We start from the raw sequence: 24,745 nt of genomic DNA, 5'->3' as shown, positions 1-24,745 counted from the left end.
GCCGATATAGACAGCGCCAGCAGCGGGATAAAAAAGGAAAAAAACACATAAACATATACAAGTTGCGTCTGTGTGTTTTGTATGCCTGCCCGCCCCACTACTGATACCTTGTTCACATAGCAAACCACCATCACCATCACCATACCCTACTTTCCTACCTTCTTCGTCAGCATCTTCAGCATTCTCTGGCGTTAAACAGAGATACAGCCAGAGCATAGAATTTGCCTCGTGTTCATACCACGCCGGCCGATAAAATGAATGAGAATGATAAGTCAGTCAGGAGTGAGAACTCCAACGTCGAGGAAGACGAAAGCGAGATGTTTGAGCGGGAACTCGCCGAGGATGCACAGTGGAAAAGGATACAGCAAAACACCTTCACGAGATGGGCGAACAAGCATCTTAAGTCTATTAACAAGTACATCGATGACCTGGAGTGTGATTTGTCTGATGGTTTGAATCTTGTAAGTCTCCTGGAAGTCCTGTCACAAAAACGGCTGCCTAAACACAACAAAAGGCCCAACTTTAGATCACAGAAACTTGAAAATGTCGCTGTTGCTTTGAAATTCTTGGATGATGAAGGAATACGGATTGTTAATATTGGTAAGTTTATTTTTTATATATTCTTTATAATACTGAAGTTAGCAGTCAGCTGTTAATTTTTAAAATTTTTTTAATAAATTAATTACAATAAAAAATGCTTCTAAAAATTTTCACTTGTAATTTTTATTAATTTTTACATGTGAAACATTAATTTTTTTTTTTTTTTTTTTTTTTTTAATAAATTTGCTCCAAAAAATTATTTTTGAAAAATTACATTTTTAATTTAAAAAAAAATTTTTTTTTTAATAATTTATTTGTTAAAAAAATTTTTTAAATTATCAAATACCTGAAAAATTAATTTTCCATTGCTAAATAAGAGACTGAAATTTTTTTTATAATTTTATTACAATTAAATTATGAAAAAAATTTCACATGTGAAAATTAAAAAAAATCACAAGTAGAAATTTTTAAAAAATTGATAGCTGTCAGGTAACTTCAGATTATGTTATAAATATTGAATTTAAAAATTTTTTAATTATTAATTTATCAGTTTGATCAGGTCCCGCGAAATTTAATTGATGAATTTTTATTAATTGTTTTATTAGGCAATAAAAAGTTTGAAGAAGGTTATCCGAACAGCGATACAATTAATCGATTTAGTGTGGTAACCCGGGCAGCCCGGGAATTTACAGATTTACTGTGTAGCATTATGTCTGTTGAGTGCATACTAATACAAGGACACTGTAATCCTTGAAATTCTTCTACTCGTAACCTGTTCTATTGTTGATATTAATGGATTATTTATTTAATATCTGGATGTGAGGCTCCAGACTTATTTATATTTTTTAATACAATCATAATTTATTTTATTTCGGTTTTAGAAGACTAAAATTTATTAATGAGCGTTTAGTGGGCTAGTTGGCTGAGTAATATAATGAGAAAATTTATAGAGGATCGTGAAACTAAAAAAAAGGCACTGTGGATCCTTGTTGGTGTCGCGCGCATTCTTAACCGCGATAACTTTGAATTCGCGGATGTTAATACTATCAAATAAGTGTTATCAAAATTTTAATTCACAGACTTTAGGAATTTTAAAGATTATAGAACTTAATATTATTTTATTTTATTAAATTTAATTTAATTAATTTTATTTTTAAATTAATTTATTTTATTTATTGCTCTAACTTTAGAGATTTTATTTATAGATTCACGTGCAATTTAATTAGTAATTAACAAAATGGATATAATTTGGTTCTGTCAATACGGGTGATAAAATATTTGAATTGCAGGCATCTAGCCAGACGTGACCTTGTAACGGTCAACAAGAACGCCCACTTTCTCTTAGCCAAACCGTGTAAAGTATTTTTCTAAAATAATAATGATAATTGTGACGACTGTAACAATGATCATCCTGATGTAAATATAATATTGATGTGTCTTAATGCTGATGATGAAGAATTATGAGTCATTAGACGTAACTCTGTGACAAACAGATCATTTAAATTATTTTTTAAATATTTTAGACTGTTTATTAAATATAATTCTATTACACTGAGAGAAAAATTTCTTTTAAAAAATAAAATAGTTTAAAATTTCAAAAAAAAAAAACTTTTTTTATGGTAAAAATGTTTATTTTTTTAAAAGAAATTTTTTTATTTCAGTGTAAATTATATCAATTAAAATTAATATTAATTTTTTAAGTTCTAGGTGTGAGTCTGTGAGAAAGTTTGTCGTTAGAGGCAGTTGTGTAAATCCATTGTAACGTCATCGATGAGACGTGGTCTGATGTCATCCAATTATATCATACATTCACACATTTTTTCATTTACACAGTTAATAATTAATAATTACAATATAAATTCAATTAACAATAATAATTAATCGAGATAACGGTAGTTCCGTTTTAAATTTCAATATTAAAAATAAAAAAATGGTAATTTGTATAAATTTAAATTACTGACCGATGACGGATCAATCAAATCGGTAACTTTTGAGTTTATTGACCGATTTAAAAAGTATTTATTTTGTAATACATTTCCGTTTTATCTCTAGAATATTTTTTGATTAAATTGTATATTTAATATTATGTATTTCGTAATTTATAGAGCATCTACGAGGGTTTGTTTAAAAATTACACGCTGACGTTTTAAAACTAGTTTTAACAGCAAACAAAAGCTAATATTGTATTACACTCTACAATTTACAAAAGTGTAAATGATACTCGGGTTAAAATAAAGTCATTAGTATTTAATTTTTAAATTGCAAAATGAGCTTGGAGTTAAAATATAATAATATACAGTATAAAGTAATAAAAAAATACGAAGAAATAGTTGATAATAAAAAAAGCAATTTAAAGTGGGTGTGACAGGCAAACAGCGTGTAAATTTATGATTTATTAATTGGAGTAATAGCTTACATAGTTTTCGTTTTAAATATATAACTATAAACTCCACATAAGTCATCATTAATTATAGTTTTTTTTATTTCAAGTTAAGTTCAATTCTACGAAGATTAATAATAGAATAATTAATAAGTTTTTAATTATTTAAATAATCTTGAAATACTTTTAGTGAGATAAATTTTTTAATTTAAAAATTGATAAAAATAATAACTAATTAAAATTAAAATTAAATAGTGAGTGCTATGAAAGATATGAAGATTGTAATTCAAACTGTAAATCGATGTAAAAAACGTGGATATAAGATTAACGAACTCTATTGAAAAGAAGACATGTAATATTAATGAATAGATAGATGTGTCAGTTACGTTGAAGAAGTAATGACGTCATCGGTTGGTAATTGCTTAAAATAACTACTATGAATCGGTTGGGCACTCTCGTCTTCTTTCCGAAACTCGTTAGAGTAGTTTCTCTTTTTATTTTATTTGTCCTCCTCTCTTTCTATCGCCAACAATCCACCTGTAGCTCTTACAATGCTCGCACGAGTACTGATGTACATGACACAGCTCAGAGCATGATCTCTGATTCTAAATCTTTAAATAAAAACCAAATTGCCACGTTCCTTATCGCCTTGAACGCAATCTTTACACAATAGCTCGGATGATTTATACTACCAGGTGTTCTGACTAATTACCCCTTTAATTAGATTTTATTTTTCTTCTTACTAAATATTCTAAATCGTTTTATTTAATTATTATTAATTATTTTATTAATTTAATAATTTAAGATTGTTGCCACAAATTTTAATTTTTGATATTGCAGCAAAAATATTTGTCCTACTATCACAAAACTTATTGTGAATTTTAATTTTAGATTTATAAAAAAAATTTTAATTTTTTAAAAAAATCATAAAATGTTTTTTTTACAAAATAAAATTCTTAACAATTTTTTTTTTTTTTTTATGATCAATATTTTCAAATATATTAAATATTTGACCCTTTTATTTTAATTACTGATAAATAATTATTTTTATTTCATTACTGATAAATAATTATTTACAGTTATGTAAAACGAGGATATCGACCTGATTTAAATAAACAATATTTGAGTCATTGATCTTGAAATATTCCGCCGTTTTTGATTGTATGATTCAGAAAATAAATGTTAGCCGAAGACACTTGTAAATTCTATTTTAACATTTAACTGTCACACTTTTATGTACGCCCAGGTTTTTTATTTTTATTTTATTATTCTAAGAATATTATTAGTATTGCACTGTCATACGTTAGGTATTCTCGATGATAATAAGTAAAAAAATAAAAAAATAAAATGACAGAAATTAAATGCATTAGCGAATATTTTAAATATTTTGAATGAGAAAATTATTCATAAGTATAAAATTGTGATGATGAGCAATAGATTTTCCATTGATGATAAATTTTAATTAAAAATTAACAAACAAAAATCCATTAATTATAAATTACAAAGAAGACTATTGAAGAGTTGTTTAAAGAACTCTTTTAAAAATAACTTTGTATATTAAAACTCTTGACATTAACAGTGAAATAATTCATTGTGTATGTATAAATATCTAAAGATATACTTATAAAATTTTTTATTGCAGATTCATCAGACATCGTTGACTGCAAGCTGAAACTGATACTGGGACTAATATGGACCCTGATTCTCCATTACTCGATCTCGATGCCCATGTGGGATTACGACGATACGGAGGAGGCGCAAAAAGGAGCGACTCCCAAGCAGAGATTGATGCACTGGATCCAGGCTAAGTTACCTGAGTTACCGATAAACAACTTTACATCTGATTGGAATGACGGAAGAGCCGTTGGAGCTCTTGTTGATGCGGTTGCACCGGGTCTCTGCCCTGATTGGCCTGATTGGAACCCCAAGGATGCTGTTCAAAATGCTTCCGAAGCGATGAGTCTTGCTGATGATTGGCTTAACATACCTCAGGTATATTTTTTTTTTTATTATAAATAAACACGGATATTTTTTTTTTTTTAAATTTTTGAATTAAAAATTACAGAATTGATTTTTAATTATCTTCTAATTTATTTTTTATTTTCCAGCTTATTAGCCCAGAAGAAATGGTCAATCCTAATGTCGACGAGCTGTCTATGATGACTTATTTGTCGCAATATCCTAACGCGAAATTGAAATCCGGCGCACCTTTACGTGCCCGTACTAATCCCAACAGGTAAAATATTTTAATAAATAAATAAATAAATTAAAAAATAGTCAAAATAATAATTAAAAAAAAAAAAAAAAAAAAAAAAAAAAAATACTGAATAATTGTAAAAATTAAGTAATTAATAATAATTTATTTCATTTTTTGGTCGCAGCGTGCCTCCGCCCCGGTAAGTCGGGATGCGAAAGTATTTATTTTGTTAATTATTGATTGACGCATTAATCATTGCCGTAGTAGTCTCATAAAAAAAATTATAATTCATCAAAGGGAAATATTACGCCTCATCTAATAAATATTAATGTTTGAAAACATCTAACTCGACAAATTTATAATCATAAATTTATTTTTAAAAAATTATTAATTAAGTTTTATTTTTATTTAATAAAGCTGGTGTGCAAGCGTGTGGTAATTATAATTATTAAAAAATAGATTGTTTAACGCTTGTAATTGACTGGCAATATTAATGCGGATGTTTAAAGTGTGGGCAGGAAAAGTAACTTTTCATTTAATTAAAGCTACAAAGTAATTTTATAAATTTCTAAAATTTATTGAATATTCTAGAGTTCGTGCCTATGGACCGGGTATTGAACCAAAGGGTCCCATAGTCAATGCCCCGGCGATCTTCACCGTTGAAACATTCTCAGCCGGCAAAGGCGACGTCGAAGTAACTGTGGACGACGCGATGGGACACAAATTGCCAGTTGACATCAGATTTAACAACGACAGAAATTTGACGTACTCTGTGTCATATACACCGAAGACAGAAGGTCCTCACAAAGTTCGTGTGCTCTACGGTGGTCGAGAAATCCCGAAAAGTCCTTATACTGTCGCAGTTGAAGGTGTTCCTGGTGATCCAAGCAAAGTTACTGCCAGTGGACCTGGTTTGCAGCCCGACGGTGTCGTAGTAAATCGACCGACGTACTTTGATATTTTTACTAAAGATGCTGGTCGTGGAGTACCTGAAGTTATCATTCTTGATCCTCAGGTAAAATTATTATTTTTATATCAAATTAATTTTTAATTTTAATTGAAATTATTAAATTAATAATTTATCAGTTGCTAATTTAATTTATTAACATTTAAATTAAATGTTTATTAAATAATAAAATTTTTACAGAGTTCAAAAACATCTGTACCAGTTAAATTACGTCAAACATCACCAGACGTTTGGCGATGTGAATACGTATCACCAATAACTGGTTTGCATTCAGTAAACGTCTTCTTCGCGGGTAAATTAATACCTAAAAGCCCGATGGGAGTGAACGTAGCGCCATTGTCAGATGCTAAAAAATGCCGCGCTTATGGTCGCGGTTTATTAGCCAACGGCGTTAGAGTAAAAGACGTAGCAGACTTTGTAATAATCACCAAGGATGCAGGTGAGGGCATTCCCGAAGCACGTTGCATTGGACCTGGAGGTGTCAACTTACCAGTCACCATAAATAAAATCGACGCAAATAACTACAAGTGTCACTACTTGCCGGTAAAAGAAGGAAGACACGTGGTGATGATCACCTACGGTGGCAAAGAAATACCCAAGTCGCCGTTTGAAGTTAATGTTGGCCCGTACAAAGAATCCGCTATTCGCGTATTTGGTCCTGGACTTAACGGTGGTATGGTCAATCATCCGGCGAGATTTACTGTTGATACTAATGGCGAGACTGGAGCCCTGGGCTTTTCAATAGAAGGACCGTCTAAAGCCAAAATCGATTGTCATGACAATGGTGACGGAACTGCGGATGTGACTTATTTACCAACAGCCGCGGGACCCTACGCTGTTCATATTCTTTGTGACAACGAGGACATTCCAAAGAGCCCGTACATTGCGATGATTCAGCCTGAAGCGGATTTCCATCCGGATAAAGTGGAAGTACATGGACCGGGTATTCAACCTGAAGGCGTGGCACGTGATAAGCCCACGCAGTTTATCGTTGACGCTAGAAAAGCTGGACAAGCTCCACTGGATGTTACTATTCAAGATGCATTGGGACGTGATGTGCCAGTTAAACTGGAGAATAAACATGATGGTACTGTGCAAGCACACTATGCACCAACATCTGGATCTCAGCATGTTGTTATGGTAATTAATGTTTATTTTTATAAAATTCATAAATTTAAAATAATTTTTTTATTAATAAAAATTATTAATATTATTTATTAATTAATTATAAAAATTAATATAAAATATATTTTTATTAAAATTTATTATTTATAATTTATTTAGGTAAATTATGGAGGAGTTGCAACAAAAAAATCGCCGTACAGAGTAAAAGTAGCATCGCCATTAAATCCAGCGATGGTTGCTGCATTTGGTCCCGGTTTGGAGAAAGGAATAAAATCAAACACACCCACGCATTTCAACATTGATTGTCGTGAAGCCGGTACTGGTGACCTGGACGTAACTATGAAGAGCCCAGAAGGGCATGACTTACCAATCTCATTAACTGACAATGAAGATGGAACTTACACGGTTGATTATGTAGCTCCTGCACCGGGAACCTACACAGTCAACCTGAACTACGGTGGCCTCAAAGTCCCTCATTGCCCCATCAAGGTCAACGTTCAACCTCACGTCGACGTGTCCAAAATCAAAGTCGTGGGGCTTGAACCAAGTGAGTGTTTATTATTTTAATTACATGCTAAATTTATCAGTCACACAGACTGTTATTATTTAGGCTACGATAATTGGTGGAAGACGTGGGCTTCACTCGTAAATTGTTGTAATTTATAGACCCGTGGGACCTATCGCGTTTAGTCACCAAGTAATACGCGGAAGTAATTAACAAATGATTTATTGGTTTATACTGAGATAGATTTTATTTAATATTCTTTTGAGTAATAATATGTTTTTAAGTTCAGGACAAGAACAAGGATTGCTTCGATGTACTCGTGTGTTATTAAGCTGGTAGTGCGCCAGTACTAAAATAATTCAAGGTGGTTTATGATAAATTTTCATTTAATTTTTTTTTTTATTTTCACCGTCGGAATATTTTAATTTATTATGACTGAAAAATAATTTAATTGTTTTATAAGAGTTTAAATAACTTTTATGAGATTTATTTTTAGTGTAATTTATTTATTAATGATAATTTTAATGAATGAAATTTATATAACTATATATTCTAACGAACCAAAATCAGATTTTGTGAATTTAGCTCAGAAATTGTCCCCGGTTTACGATTACCAAGTCTTTCCCGTCTACCCTCGACCGATGTTTATTTTCAGATCTCACAAATTCCTCGGTACGATTACGTAGCCTTTAGCTTAATCTAAAAATATTATAACTTAAATTTTACTTGACAAAATTTATATTTTAAATTTTAAGAATCTATAAAAGAATATAAATTTAGATATTTAAAAAGGTAAACAAATTTTTTTTAGCTTTTTTGATTATAGATGACTAAAAGGTGAATTTTTTTTTTACTGAAAGTGATTTTTTATTAATTTAACTAACACACGAATATTTTATTTCATATCAATAAATTTTTTTTATTCACAATCAAAGTGATTGATGTTGTTATTCAAAAAATTAGATTTATTTTATTTATTTATTATGAAATAAAATATTTTTAGTGTAAATTTAATAGTACTTACGTACACAATTATCGGAGGTGCTCAAGTCATTTTTTTTTTTTTTTTTAATAAATATTTATTTATTTATTTACAAACATTAATTAATTAATTATTAAAAAATTAAAATTTCAATTTTTATTTAAAAAAATTAAAATTTTGAATAATTGCAATGAATATAAAATTAATTTTAAAATAATAATAATACTAATAAAAAATGCTTGTTCGCCTCCGTGTAAATAAATCCAAACAGCTGGTCTTCCCATTGACGCTTCCCGTCAAAAATTTGAGCGCAATTTACGCTACTTAGCATTTTTAATAAATAAATTAATTAATTAATAATTAGAATAATAAATAATAAATAATCGGCAATAAAATAAAGAAGATAAAATATAAAGCAAAAGCACGTCAAAACGGAAATTATAGCGGCACCAGTCAACAGTCTCCAGCAATTCCGCGTGATTACCCAGGACGCTGGCAAAGCAGCTGATTTCCAAGTAGTAATAACAACTCCGTCGGGTAATAGAGTCAAGGCTCATATAATTCCTGCCCACGACGGCTACTTGGTTAATTTTACGCCCACCGAGCTCGGCGAGTACCTGTTGGGAATAAGTTTTGGCGGTGAAGCAATAACATCATCGCCTTATCGCTTAAATTGCGTCCACGGCAGCGATCCGTCCAAGGTCCGTGCATCTGGACCGGGTCTTCACCAAGGTCTAGTCTCCAGGCCAGCGGAATTCGTTATTGACACCCGGGGTGCAGGGCAGGGTGGCCTCGGTGTCACCGTCGAAGGCCCTTGCGAAGCTGCGATTAATTGCCGGGACAACGGCGATGGCACTTGCTCCGTTGCTTATTTACCAACCGAACCCGGTGATTACGGCATCAATATCACCTTCAACGATCGGCATATCCCCGGATCGCCATTTCAAGCCATCATCAAGCCCCAAGCGAATCTCTCCAAGATCAAGGTCACCGGAAATGGCATTAAGCCTCATGGTTAGGAGCCGCGTGGAACGTTTGCTGCTCGATTACTGCATGACCTTTTTTTTATTATTATTATTATTATTATTATTTTTTTTTTTTTTCAATTCGTAATTTATTATCAATTATTATTATTACTATTTTATATATTTAAATTCATTCACCTCACTTGTATTTTTTAGCCAGCCCTTTCCTGCTTTCTTCACCCATTTTTTACTCTATTTATTATTTGACTGAGTTTTTTTTTTTTTTTTTTATTATTATTATTAATAATAATAATTAATCAGTATGACGTGTGCAGCTTGTATTTTTTTTGTTACATAATTATAGTGATTAAAAAATTTATTAAAAATTTTTTGCTATACAATTATTAGTGTAGTCAGTTAATTAATTATTTATTTTTGTTATTAATTATTAATTATATTAAATGATTTTTATTTTTTTAATTGCAGGCCTGGGTGTTAACATCCCGACAGAATTCACCATTGACACGCGAGCTATACCCAAGACAAACGGCGATGATAATAAATTATCCTGCTCGATTTTAGACCCCAGTGGTGGAAAAATGGAGAAAATAATAACTCCGCAAAATGATGGAACTTATCGCGTTAGTTACACGCCGTTTGAAGAGGGACGTCACACTATTGATATTCTTTATGATAATGTTCCTGTTCCCGGATCACCGTTCTCGGTTAATGTTAAGAGAATTTGCGATCCACGTAAATGCAAAGCCTATGGCCCCGGATTGGAAAAAGGATTTGTTGGTAAATCTAATCGATTTACGGTTGAAACTAGTGGTAAGAATTATTAAATGATTAATAATATTTTTAAATTATTAAAAAAAATTAATTATCATAATTCTATTAATTTCAGATGCAGGCAATGGAGGACTAGGTTTAGCAATTGAAGGTCCAAGTGAAGCCCTTATGACTTGCACCGACAATTACGACGGGTCTTGCAGTGTCGAGTACGTGCCCACAGAACCCGGAGAATACGACGTAGCAATAAAGTTCGACAAGGAACATATCCCCGGGTCACCCTTCAAAGTTCAAGTAGAAAACGGGATTGACGCGAAAGATGTAACTGCTTACGGACCTGGACTAGAACCCCATATGATCCGCGAAGGAATTCCCGCGCAATTCGTCGTAGATACCAGCAAATGCGATCCAGCGCAGCTGGACATAAAATTAAAGACCGACAAAGGCCAGATGCAAAAACCTGACATCAAGCACCGTGGCGATGGAGTCTACGAAGTGACTTATCAACCCCCTGCTGCTGGAAGCAACATCCAGGTCGGTGTACTCTACGGGGATCAAGATATCCCCGGAAGTCCTTTCAAGTTCCAAGTGAATCCGACCGTCGAGCCCAACAAAGTCGTGCTCTCCGGGCCAGGAGTCGCCTCAGCTTGCACAGCTTCTTTCCCCGTGGACTTTGTCGTCGACACCTCCAAAGCTGGCTATGGAGACCTAGAAGTTCAAGTCCTGGGACCCGACCAAGTGCCTCGTAAAGTTGGAATTCAGAATATTGGAGACGGCAAGTACAAAGCTACGTATTTGCCTGACGATTGCGGTCGTTATAAAGTAAATGTTAAATACGGAGGCAAAGAAGTTCCCGGAAATCCAGTCAGTGTCCAAAGTGTGTCAACTGGTAAAGCTGATAAGTGTAAAATCAAAGAGGGCATTCAGCAAACTTTGGCACAAGGCGAAGAATACTGCATCAGTGTGGACACCGAGAATGCTGGTCGAGGTGCTGTCACATGTCGCATTCGTTCGACTTCTGGAAGGTGAACTAGATATTATTTATTAAATAATGAATTTATTATTATTTAACTAGTCGTTTGCGGGTATTTTTAAATAAATAGTTTAATTTTAATTTTTAGACACTGGGGTAAGTATTAATGTTGAGTTGATTATCTATATTTCATTGAAATATTTAAATTAAAATTCAACGGTTGAAAGAAGAGGGAAGATAAAAATTTTTTAATTTTTAAGAACTCCTTCAAGTTTATTTCTGTTATTCGAAGCTCATTTATCTTTCTCTCGTTTCCGCTTATAACTTCCTGAATCTACAAATTAACTCACACTAAATTAACTCAGCTAAAATAAATAAATACATATATTTATTTACTAAAGTATGAGATATTGCGTGACACATGTCATTCGTTATAAATTCGATACAAAATCTATTTTTTTTTTTTTTTTTTTTTTTTAAATAAATAAATAAATTATGATTTTTTTTTATTTATCAATTGATGCTCCAAAAAAATAGTTGTCAAGAAAAATTAGCGATAAGTAAATGGTAATTTTAATGTATCTCTTGTGAAGACAATGAGCGTTAAAGAACGTTGACAGACGTATTCTATTGGAGCTGACAGACATGCATTAGTTTTGGCTAACACCTAAAGTGTCTGCAGTGCATATGCATATATTATCATACTAGTATGAGTGAAAGCTAATTGCGTATTTGCGTATATCTGTAGATAATATTTGTGACAAAGCGTGTCTGATTGTACTTGGACACGTTTCACTTGACTGGTATGATACTTAACTCTTGTGATACTTAGCCGGCTATTTAATTGGAAATTTTATTCTCACTCTATGCTAATTGAACACGATGTTTTCGCATCTTTACTTGCTAGGTTTATACGCTGATACTTTAAAGCTTTTGGCAAATGTTCAAGAAATTCTGATTATTGTCGTGGTTGATTATTTACATACATTACTGTATCAACGATATCATAGCTTATAGAATTTATTATTTTAGATTTTATTTTATTTTTACAATTTTTATAAAAAAATTATTTGTAATATAGTTAAATAAATAATAAATAATTATTTTATCAAATTTCAGTGAAGTGGTGGACATTGACATCGAAGACAATGGAGATGGAACAGTAAATATTTATTATACTGTAGCCGATGCTGGAGAATACACCCTTAATATTAAATTCGGTGGTCAGCCAGTGCCAAATGGCTTCTATACATTTACGGTACGTACTAAATAATTTTAGAAAAATTTTTAAGCTAAGAAATTTTTTTAGTAATTTTTATTTAATTCAAGAATTTTTTGTCTTGATTAAAAATAACTGAAATTCTTTAAAATTATTTTCTTGGCTCAAAAATTTTTCTCTTGATTCAAGTTAATTTTTTCTTTCAGTGTATATAAAAAATATCATTAATCTACTACTAAAGAATTTACAATACTTATTATTCATCACAAAAAATTCCAAATAAAATAAATTATAAATTATCATAATAAAATGTCAATGTAAGATTTAAGAATCCAGTAGAATAATAATTGCAGCCGACAATAAAGCAGACAACTATGATGGTTATTTTCTTTATGTCTATATAAAATGTTTGGCTGCACTGCAACAATCAAAATCTCACAAAGGATTTATTTGCGTCAAGACAAATGGATCTGTGTGGTGTATAAAGCAAAACAGATAGTAGCAAAGAAATAAATATCGCTGACGAAGAGTAAAGAGTTGAACTTTTTCTGTCACGATATAGGTGTCTGTATTGTGATCTTGGAACTAGATTACAACTATTCGAAACAGTTTCTCCCGTTTCCCGAATTGCTTGTAACTTATTAAATTTATGTGGGGGTGAGTGGGGGCGTAAATCTGTATCTAACTATAGAGACTGACACGTCCGGAATATTGTCGCGGAGTTTCCAGTCTAACAGTTCGCGTCGTAGTGCCGTCGGAATCGCATCGATGTCTTCTTCTGTTTATTATCAGTGATAATTGTCAATAATTACTGTCAATTGTATTTCAACATCCTTTTTATAACTATATATGTTAATTCATAGACTCAAAAAATTTTTTTATTTATTTATTTGTTTAAAAACAAATTAAAAAAAGGTATTTTATATTTTTTGAGATTTAATAACTTGTAAATAGTGTGAATGTTTAATTTAATTTTTTTCTATTTAATTATTTTCATACTTATGGAAAAAAAAAAAAGAAAAATATTTTTTAAAAGCGTTATTTAATATAAATATAAATCTATAAATTAAATTTAAAGACTTGTAAAATTAAATTTTATTCGTACTATTTTAAATAGCAACCAACGGGCTTTCTTGAATTTATAAACGTACAAGAGAGATTGTGAGTGGACTTGGTGACTGGTGAATTGATGCTCCGGATTAAATTAAACATTTTTAGACGGCTAGATATTATTTTTATAGAAAATAAAAATTAACCAAGTCTCTAAGCATAAATATCTTCATAATTTTTTATTGTGTCTCTAGCGCAGGATTTTTTTAGTTTGAAAAAAATTTTTTTGTTCGAAAAAAAAAATTACAAAGGTAGAAATTAAGTTAAAAAAAGTCTAGCAAAGTGTAGGGACAAAAATTAAATAAATAAACAAAAAAATAAGTAATTTGATGATGATAGAAATGTCGACAGCTGCAACTCTAGTAGATCCGCGTGGATTTACCGAGACGCTAGCTCCAAAATAACTAATCAAAGCGTGACGAAACGCCTATTGCTTCTTCAGCTTTTTAATCCGACTTTTTAATTTTTTTTTTTTTTTTTTTTTTTTTTTATGCCCTCGCTATTAATAAGTCCAGTTAATTAAATTTTTACGGGTTTGGATTTTCTATTACAACAGTGACAGCGGAGAAGTGATTAACTTTTATAATAATGGAGACCATCTGCAAACAATACTTTGTTAGCGATCTAGATTTAACTCTGTAAATCCAACTTTATTTCTATCACATTCCTTAATAAATTTAAGAGTGGGAGCTTAAATCTATTATTGTTAGCAAATTGTTGTTTATATCATCTCTTCACACCTAGAGTATCATCTAGTTGGTTTAGTTCTGAGATTGTACAGACTTCTAATTTTATTTAATTTTAGGGAGTTGTAATCAGCTGAAAAATTCTCAAAATTTATACTAGGATCATTTTTTACTTGTCAAAGTAATTATTTACTAACATAAATTATCGAGATTATTTATGTGCTATGTAAATGCGTTGTTTATCAACGTAATAAGACAAACCTCGTGACAAGATTCAATTCAAGGTTTTGGCTAAGATCTTACGTAATGATTTTATATTAGCTAGGATTGGATTGTGAAATCAATTAAAAAAAAAAATTTTTTTTATTTTGGAAGGAATTTTTTTTCAAAATTTTAATAAAAAAAAAAAAAAAAAAAAAAAAACAATAATTAAAATTTTTTAATAAAAAATTACAGCAAAAATTTTACTACAAAATTGTATTAAAAATTTTATTAAAAAATTGTATTAATTAAAAATTTTAATAAAAAATATTTTGATAAAAAATTTATCATAATAAAAAATGATTAATTATTTAATTATCTTTCAGGCATCAGAAGAATACCGTGAACAAAGTCTCCATAAGACATCAGGCCGAAGATCCCACAAAGAACGTGTAATAGAAAAGCACAGCTCAAGTGTCCAAGAAAGTTCGAGATTTACACGGCGTAGCACAAACCAGCACGACAGTGCTACTCAATTCAACTCAATCCGTCTGAACAGCATCCCTTTGCCATCAGGAGACGGTACAGTGACATGTAAGTACTTTTTGATGCATTTATAATCAACATTACCCAGATTAAATGGTCCATTGTACTTGGCATATACACCAAGTCCAAGTGTTAACAAATTAACATGAATAGTGAGCCAAAAATTGATTGCTTTTAGCTGTAAAAAATAATTTATTTAATTTACTTCCAGTCTAGCATAAGGACAATAATTTATTGTTATTTATTAAAGCGTTTAATCGGCGGGTTGACAGGAGTGACAAGTTCATAGTACTTGTAGTGTGAATGTCAATAATTTAACTTAAGTGCTATGCGGTTGATACTATTATATGTATCTTTGTACTCTCTATCTGAGACCTTCTATTTCACTGTATAAGCTTGGTATGATACCTTAGCAATAGTATGCCAAAAATATGCGAAGAGAGATGAATGTTATGAGATGTCGTAAGCTTGCCATTCGTGTTATTAATATTGACCGATGATTAAATGCTACCGAGTGCACATTTCATCAATTGGATTTATTTTACAATCCCTGGAGATTATTAACAGTTAATAATTTAAAATTTTTTTGTCTTAGTCTTGAACTTAAAGATTATGAATTGCTGAGATGTGATTAATTATTAATGATTAATGATTAACACGGATTTTCATTAATCCTTGGGCGTTAATCTTGGAATTTAAACACTCGAGTGACAAATGAGCCACAACTTGTTCCTGCGGTTGCGATTAACGTTACGCATCATTAATTAAATCTTGATGTTGAGTTTTGCCAGTAATGCTTTTATATTTCCTTTGGCCCGCGGTCCAACGCCAGAAAATTCAAACATCGGTTTCCTGTCTGTCTTTATGTATTTTCATGTTTACAAAAAATTTTTTATTTTTTTAATAATATTTTATTAAAATTTTAATATTAAGATTTTTTATCAATTTATAAATTATTAAATTTATTTTTCAAGTTAATACTTGCAAAAGATTAACAAAAATTTTATTTTTAAAAATTGTTTTAATTTAGTTTCTTTTTTTTTTTTTTTTTTTTGTTTTGATTACCTTGGCTTGAAAATATCGAATAAAAAATGAAAAAAATTTTTTTTCAAATTAAATAGTTGAGGTATATATTTAAAAATAAATTTCTTTATCTTATTAAATTTATTTTAAGTATTTAATTATTATTTATTGTAAGCTTTTATTTTATTTATAGTTAAAAAAATTTATAATAGAATTTAAAAAATTTTTTATTTTGTATTTTTAACTCAAACTTTAAAAATTTCCTAATTATAACCAAGGAAATCAGAAATCTATTAAAAATAATTGAAAATCTATTTTCGCAACTATTTTAGTAATTTTTAAAGAGCCATTACTTGGTTCGTATTCGTAAATACATAATAAGATATATTTAAACTTGCAACAAAGTGTATAATTTATCTCAACACATTTCTGGCATATAAATTTCCTTTGCTATTTGAATGATTTATTTTCGCATTAACATGTTTAATATTACTCATGAGTTTCAGTCAGTAAGGAATTTGAATGAAAATTCCCACGTTATTCGATAAGCTCGTTAATTAGACAGCTAAAGACTAATAAAAATCTAGTAGGGCTTTAAAATAAATTCTGTGTATTTTTCTAACTTTGTTATGATTGAGAAATTCAATATAATAACACCCTAGCGTTAGTTTAAGTTCTGCCGGTGGTCTATTTAAAAAAAAAAACTACCGATGCTATAAATTTCATTTTTTATCTGACATTTCATGATCAAAAAAATATTTTTAATTTATCATCTGAATTTTAAAAATAGCTTGAATGTAAAGAAATTTTTTTAAATACTTATATTTTTAAAAATATCATTAATTAATAAGATAGCATAGTTAGTTCTTAATTATTGACATTTTTAAAGATATAAGCTCATCTCGATGTTATACTCGTCGAGACCTTTCATTTGAGTACCCACATCAATTTTTAATATATTTTATATATTTATATATATTATATATATGTATATATGAAAAATATATCAAAAATACATGTGGGTACTCAAATGAAAGGTCTCGACGAGTATAACATCGGGATGAGCTTATTATCTTTAAAAACGTATTATTTTACTATAAAATAAAAAAAATTTGTTTAAAAATAAATTTTTAAGTCAGATAAAAAATTTCTAATTAACACAAAAAAATTCTTACTTCAAAAATATCAATATAAACACAAAAATAAATTATGTAAGAGAAGTATGCAATCGCGATTAGGACTGAAAGAAAAAACTAATTTAAAATAAAATAAAAAATTGGATAGTCGCCCATCTCACCTTAATTAACCATTAATAAAACCTCAGGGTTAATAATAATGATGTTTAAAAAATTGTCCAGGAATAAACAGCGGCTGAGAAGGATTAGCAGCTAAATGATAATAATAAAAAGTGTCTAAATTTATAAAACTCGGAAAATAATTAAATATAGAATTTAAAATATATAATATTTAGGTGTATCATTCCATAATAGTATCACTCCTTCTCTGCTGATCCCTTTTGGCGTCATCGCCCGAGCGCTTGCGTGGGAGTTTGAATTCGCTTGGCCGAGAAGAGACTACTTCTTTTACACCATTACATTTGTGGCGTACGACCCCGAATGTTATATATTAATCTTTTGGTTGGTCCTCTGGAAGATAATTCAGCCTCTATCCCGGGACCCAGTTACATATTTCAAGTTAATACCAGCTACAACCTCTACCAAACTCCGTCTTTATATTTCCGAGTCTTCAGTTGAGCTTCAGATGTCTTGCTGATCAGTAGAACTGGAATTTTTATTAGCAATTTTTTTTTTTTTTAATTATTATTTTTTTTTTCTCACACTTGAAATTAATTAATTATGGTCACTTGGTATTTATTTGTGAATTTATAGTTGTGTAGCTCCAAGTGCATTGTTATTTAATTTTTAATTAATTATTACAAACTAGTTTATTAATTTTAATTAATTTATTTATATTTTTACTAAAAAAAAAAAAAAAAAAAAATAAATAAATACCAGAAATGATTTGGGATGACGACGACGAAGAAATCAATTCTACTTGGGAAGAAATATCATTTTATTATAGAGAGTGGCTGAAAAATATTACTTGTAGTGAAGTTGATTACGCAGATAAACCCGTTTGTTATCAAAATGCAAATCCCGATAGTACTAACGGTGAAGTAAATGAAATTCCAACTCCTGGGCTTGATTTTAAGCCGATAATATTTCAAAGTCTTTATTATATTAATTCACGCAAAGGTGGGAATTTGTAGGAAAGATTTCATTTTTTTTTTTTTTTTTTTTTTGGCTCATTTATTAATAATTTATTAGCTACTTAATTAATTTTCTTATTTTTAATATTGCTAGTTTTAATACCAGCTTGTAAATTTTGATTTTTTTTTTTTTAAATAGAATTTTTAATTAATATTTATCCTTTAGATTGTATTGATAATTTTTTTCAGCTGAAGTAAAAATGCCAAGTGGAAACGTTGATAAGCCTGTGATCGAAGACAATCATGACGGAACTGTTTCTATAAAGTACGACCCCAGGGAAGAAGGTCTTCATGAAGTTTATGTTAAATTTAATGGCGAACATGTTCAAGGTAAATTTATTTAATCATTTTGGAATTTTTATAAAAATATATTTTTGCCATATTGCAAAAAATTGTCTGGATAAATTTAAACTCCAATAAAAGTCGTAATAAATTATAACATAAAAATTAAAAAATATAAATTTGGACTTATTTTATAGTTTCAATGTTTTTTTTTATAAATTTACTTGAAATTCGTCAGACATGGAGACAAAAAATAATTTTGCTAAGTATTTTAAATTAGTCGCAATTTAATTTGATTAAATTTATTTTAAACACATGAAGAAATCATTCAAAAATAAATTTCTTCCATCAAAATCTGATAAGATGCAATATATTATATATTTATCCAAGAAGACATATGAACTTATTAGATTGATATTTTTGGAACCTCTACTACTAATTAGAACATAAAATATAATAATATTTAATAAAAATAAAACCAAAGTAAATTTTATATTTTTGTTTTATATTTCTCCATCTTACCGTCAAAATTACGTGGTAATAAAATAAAAATTATGGGATCGTAAGCTTACTTTATGATCTCTATAGTCTTCTTTTAAGTAATGATTTAAAACTTAATAATTATAAAAAAAATAAATCTTAATCCCCGTCTTAAAAATAATTTTTACGGTGTACCTTAAGTGTCTTTAATACCAAGCTGTTATTTTTGATTTAGTTAAAAATAAATTCACATAAAATAATATGTAATATATATTTACAGGTTCACCGTTTAAATTCCACGTTGATTCTTTGTCGAGCGGTTACGTGACAGCGTACGGTCCAGGTCTAATTTACGGAGTATGTGGAGAGCCTGGAAATTTCACAATTTCGACCAAGGGAGCTGGTGCTGGAGGCTTATCATTGGCCGTTGAAGGACCTAGCAAGGCTGAAATTTCTTGTCATGATAATAAAGATGGTACTGTGTCGGTGTCTTATTTGCCAACAGCTCCCGGAGAGTACAAAATATCGGTTAAGTTTGGCGATAAGCCAATCAAAGGCAGTCCTTATGTTGCTAAAATAACTGGTAAGTTTTAATAAATATTTATCAATCATAATAATAATTTTAATACAAAGTTAAAATTAAATTATTATTATTTTTTTTTTTAAAGACTAAATTTCAAACAAATAATAATAATAATAATAATAATAATAATAATAATAATAATAATAATAATAAATGATTAAATTTTTTTAGGTGAAGGTCGTAAAAGAAATCAAATATCAGTAGGATCATCAAGTGAAGTTCAATTACCAGGAAAAGTAACAGACGCTGATATACGTTCATTGAACGGATCAATAACAGCACCAAGTGGTCTAGAAGAGCCTTGTTTCTTGAAGAAGATGCCAAGTGGTAACATATGCGTGTCATTTACACCCCGTGAGGCTGGTGAGCACGTCGTCGCCGTAAAGCGAATGGGCAAACATATCCCAAACTCCCCCTTCAAAATAGACGTCAAGGATCGTGAGGTCGGTGACGCCAAGAAAGTTAAAGTATCTGGCAACGCACTGAAAGAAGGCCAGACTCACGTCGAGAATATATTTTCCATCGACACCCGCAACGCCGGATTCGGAGGACTGTCTCTGTCCATGGAGGGTCCCAGCAAAGCTGAAATCCAGTGCAAGGACAACACTGACGGGACTCTCAATGTCTCTTACAAGCCCACCGAGCCGGGTTACTACATAATGAACCTGAAATTCGCGGATCATCACGTCGAGGGTTCGCCTTTTACCGTGAAAGTCAGCGGTGAAGGCAGCAACCGCCAGCGAGAGAAAATCCAGAGACGCAGAGAAGCAGTTCCGATAACTGAGGTCGGCAGTCAGTGTAAACTGACCTTCAAGATGCCGGGAATCACCAACTTTGACCTGACAGCGACAGTCACCTCGCCCGGAGGCGTTACTGAGGACGCGGAGATCAAGGAAGTCGAAGACGGACTCTACGCGGTTGCTTTTGTCCCCAAAGAACTCGGCGTTCACACTGTGTCGGTTCGCTACAAGGAGATGCACATTCCTGGATCTCCGTTCCAATTTACAGTGGGACCGCTCAAGGACGGTGGAGCTCACCGAGTTCATGCTGGAGGTCCTGGTCTTGAAAGAGGCGAACAGGGTGAACCTTGCGAGTTCAACATCTGGACTCGCGAAGCTGGAGCTGGTACTTTGGCTATCTCTGTTGAAGGACCCAGTAAAGCGATTATTGATTTTAAGGATCGTAAAGATGGGAGCTGTTATGTCAGTTACACTGTTTCTGAACCAGGTATGTATTTATTTATTTATTTAATAATTTAAACATGGTAATAATTAAGAAATGGTATTATTTTTTATTTTTAATTAAGAGTGGTATTTTTTTTTTTTGGAAATGAAAAAAAAAATTTTTTTTCTAAATGTTATTTTTTTGTTATACCACTCTGAAAATTTTTTAGCAGATTTATAAAACATGAAAATCCGAGAAAAGAAAATAAAAACAAAAATTAAAAGAAGCATTGAATTTTTTTTTTTTTTTTTGTATTTTTTTTCCAAAACTACATGCAAAAACAAAAAAATGAGATTATTGTTCGGTCCATTTAGGAGCAAAATATTAAAAAAAAATTTTTTATAACAAAAAAACCTTGACCTTGTCTGACAATGAAAATAATACAAAAAAATATTGTATACTTAATAAAAAAAAATAACAATATAAATTTATTTTTATAATTGTTGAAAAAAAATTTTTTTTTGATTGGGAATAATGCCAAAAATGAAAACTTTAAAATAAAAGCAATGGATTATTTTATAAAAAAAATAATAATTATTATTATTATTATATCAACTAGATGAATCATTTCATTGATAGAGTAGCATATTTACTTCAACCAAGACTTTACAACTTGTCATCAGCATCCAGCATGAAAATTTCAAAAATACACTTCGTCTATATCCGTCTTATAACGCGACGGAATGATATCTCGGTGAAGATGCCGTCTGGTAGCTCACGTGGTTAATATTCGGGTCGTGTGCCTGTTTAGTCAGTATCTCACATAATAATATAAGAAAAAGATGAAGATATAAATAAAAATAGTTTGTGAGGAGAATGAGCGAGTAGAAATAAAACGAACGTTATTATAAATGACCAAGTAATAATAGTATGCGTTTTATTAACTGAGTAAGCTTTTATTTAAAAGAGGACGAGGCGTGGAGGCGGCATCAACTTGCTCCAAGCTTTAAATCCGTTCAAGGGAGACCTAGTGGTGCGCGACCAACTCCCGGTTCCACAGCTGCATTCGACTCACTCACATAAACTATCCTTTTATTATTTATTTATTTATCTCTTCTTCTCTTTCCCTTCATCTTGCTCTTCGTCTGTCTACTTTGTCAGTAGCAAGTCTATTTATAATTGCCATTCACTTTTACTACTTAATATCATTACTTAAGTTAGATTTATTTACCTTTTATACCAGTTCCATTGTTTTTGTTATCAGAAACCATGAGTACATTTACTGCTTGTAAAAATATTGTATTACAGGCTTCTGATGACGGTGTGTCTTTAATTTTTAATTTATTTAATTTAAAAAAAAATTTTTTTTTCTTTTTTATTTATATTGATTATTATTAAAATTTATTTTTGTATTGCAGGTGATTACAGAGTGGGAATAAAATTCAATGACCAACATATACCCGATTCGCCACACAAACTTTACATATCGCCGGCAGCTGGTGATGCTCACAAATTAGAAGTTGCTCAATTTCCAGATCAAGGTGTTCAGCCAGATAATCCAGCAACATTTTTAGTGCGTAATAATGGCGCTAAAGGACAACTTGATGGCAAGGTAATTAATATTAAGATAATTGATATAAATTTTTTTTTTTAATTAATTCAAAATTTTTCTGACTTAATATACAATTTATTTTAATTATATAAAATTATTATTTTGATATATGACTTAATTAAAAAATATTTTCAATTAATTAATTATTAAATTAAAAAATAAGCTCACCCCGAAAATACACTAACCGAGACCTTTCATTTGAGTACCCACATCAATTTTTTATATATTTATATATTTTATATATATATGTATATATGAAAAATATATCAAAAATGCATGTGGGTACTCAAATAAAAGCTCTTGATGAGTGTAACATCGGGATGAGCTTATATCCTTAAAAACATCTATATAAAGCAAAATTTTACTTATTTTAAAAATTTCTAATTTTTTTTTTTTTTTTTTTTTTTTTGTATATTTTAATTAAAAAATATCCTCAGTTAATTAATTAATTAATAATATTTTTTTAAATTATCTGCGGATATTCCTCCAGTATTTTGTAAGTAATCGAGGACGCTTTAAACCTCGCTTGCGTAAAGAAATCCAAAAATAAATGTGCTATTGCAAAATAATAAGATGCTACATCATGAGCAAAAGTGCGTAGGCGCGTATATCTCTCTTAAACCCAACCAATATGCATGATATATATTAATGTAATAAAAATAAATTTTTTAAGCATTAGTCATAGTAATAATAATAATAATTACAATAATTATAGATTGTATCACCAAGTGGAGTAGAAGACGACTGCTTCATCCAAGCAATTGACTCTGAAGAGTACTCGGTAAGATTTATGCCCCGCGAAAACGGAATCCACAATATCCATCTGAAGTTCAACGGCGTGCACATCAACGGCAGCCCGTTCCGTGTAAAGGTTGGTAAAGTTGACGCCGACCCGGCGGCTATCCAAGCCTACGGTAACGGTCTCAAAGAGATCAAGACCGGACAGAAAACTGACTTCATTGTCGACACCTGCAATGCTGGCCATGGAGCGCTTGCTGTCACTGTCGATGGACCCAGCAAGGTTGCGATGGACTGTACTGAGGTCGAAGAGGGCTACAAAGTTAGGTACACTCCTTTGGTACCTGGGGATTACTATATCAGCATCAAGTACAATGGATATCATATCGCTGGGTCACCCTACAAAGTTCCAGCGACTGGTAATTTTTTTTTTGTACTCGAAAATGCTCTATCTCTAGATACATAATTAAGAAATGTCCTTGTATCTTGTGAACTATTGACAATTTCAAAGATGTAAGCTCATCCCGGTGTTACATTCATCAAGACCTTTCATTTGAGTACCCACATTAATTTTTCATATATTTTATATATTTACATATATTACATATATGTATATATGAAAAATATATCAAAAATGCATGTGGGTACTTAAATGAAAGCTCTTGATGAGTGTAACACCGGGATGAGCTTATATCTTTAAAAATGTCAATATTTAAGAAAGTACAGTGCAATTTAACAAAAGTCATTATTTAATAAAGCAAATTTTTATTTATTTAATTTTTGTAGGTCAAGATTTAGCGGAACGAGGAGCTCAGGAAACAAGTTCAATTGTTGTAGAGACTGTTCAAAAGTTCTCAAAATCGAAACAAACTGGTCCAATATTACCGCGCTTTAAATCAGATGCTAGTAAAGTTACAAGCAAAGGTATGGGGTTGAAGAAAGCTTACATAGGAAAGCAAAATCAATTCAGTGTTAGCGCTGGTGATGCTGGTTAGTATAAAATAATTTTTTTTATTCAAAAATTTAATTAAAAATTATTTCAATAAATTTAATGAATAAAATTTATTTTACAGGAAGTAATATATTGTACGTTGGAATTTACGGACCAAAAGGACCCTGTGAAGAAGTTTTCGTCAAGCATGTTGGCCGCAATAATTACAACGTTAGTTACCTCGTGCGTGAACGGGGCGAGTACATAGTAATTGTCAAGTGGGGAGACGACCACATCCCCGGATCACCTTTCAAAGTCGATGTCTAATTATCGTCACTCATTAATCGACAAACTAATAAATTTATTAATTGAATAATTTAAAAATAAATGGATCAATTCGTTTAATTTAAACGTGTAGATATGAGATTGTTTGTCTCAGCTTGTAAGTCGCACTCTTTATCAAGTGCTATAAATT

At 30.6% G+C, this 24,745-nt stretch overlaps 1 protein-coding gene across 5 annotated transcripts; it reads left to right on the top strand.

The window, feature by feature from the left end:
• The first annotated feature begins 111 nt into the window (after positions 1 to 111).
• Positions 112 to 24,745, top strand: Cher (filamin A protein cher). Of its 5 annotated transcripts, XM_074242907.1 has the most exons (19): positions 112 to 600; positions 4,563 to 4,912; positions 5,029 to 5,156; positions 5,302 to 5,316; positions 5,709 to 6,132; positions 6,265 to 7,224; positions 7,369 to 7,756; positions 9,141 to 9,710; positions 10,148 to 10,492; positions 10,569 to 11,478; positions 12,546 to 12,684; positions 15,029 to 15,236; positions 18,670 to 18,810; positions 19,523 to 19,825; positions 19,997 to 21,052; positions 22,408 to 22,601; positions 23,317 to 23,758; positions 24,126 to 24,329; positions 24,413 to 24,745. In XM_074242907.1, exons 1-19 carry the CDS (start codon positions 255 to 257, stop codon positions 24,595 to 24,597), a joined length of 7,308 nt encoding a protein of 2,435 aa, XP_074099008.1. In that variant the 5' UTR covers positions 112 to 254; the 3' UTR covers positions 24,598 to 24,745. The 5 variants fall into 5 exon arrangements, with proteins under 5 accessions (XP_074099008.1, XP_074099009.1, XP_074099011.1 ...); XM_074242908.1 differs by lacking the exon at positions 5,302 to 5,316; XM_074242910.1 differs by lacking the exon at positions 9,141 to 9,710.

The sequence above is a fragment of the Cotesia typhae genome, unplaced genomic scaffold, assembly GCF_013202065.1.
Source record: "Cotesia typhae breed Kobodo isofemale line unplaced genomic scaffold, CoteBio_Ctyphae contig_4, whole genome shotgun sequence".
Taxonomy (NCBI): Eukaryota; Metazoa; Arthropoda; class Insecta; order Hymenoptera; family Braconidae; genus Cotesia; species Cotesia typhae.
This window is presented reverse-complemented; position numbering and strand designations above follow the sequence as displayed.

Coding starts and splice junctions, on each gene's coding strand:
- Cher (XM_074242907.1), top strand. CDS start 255: ATGAATGAGAATGATAAGTCAGTCAGGAGTGAGAACTCCAACGTCGAG. Junction 4,913..5,028: donor ATTGGCTTAACATACCTCAG/GTATATTTTTTT, acceptor TTTATTTTCCAG/CTTATTAGCCCAGAAGAAAT. Junction 12,685..15,028: donor ATGGCTTCTATACATTTACG/GTACGTACTAAA, acceptor ATTATCTTTCAG/GCATCAGAAGAATACCGTGA.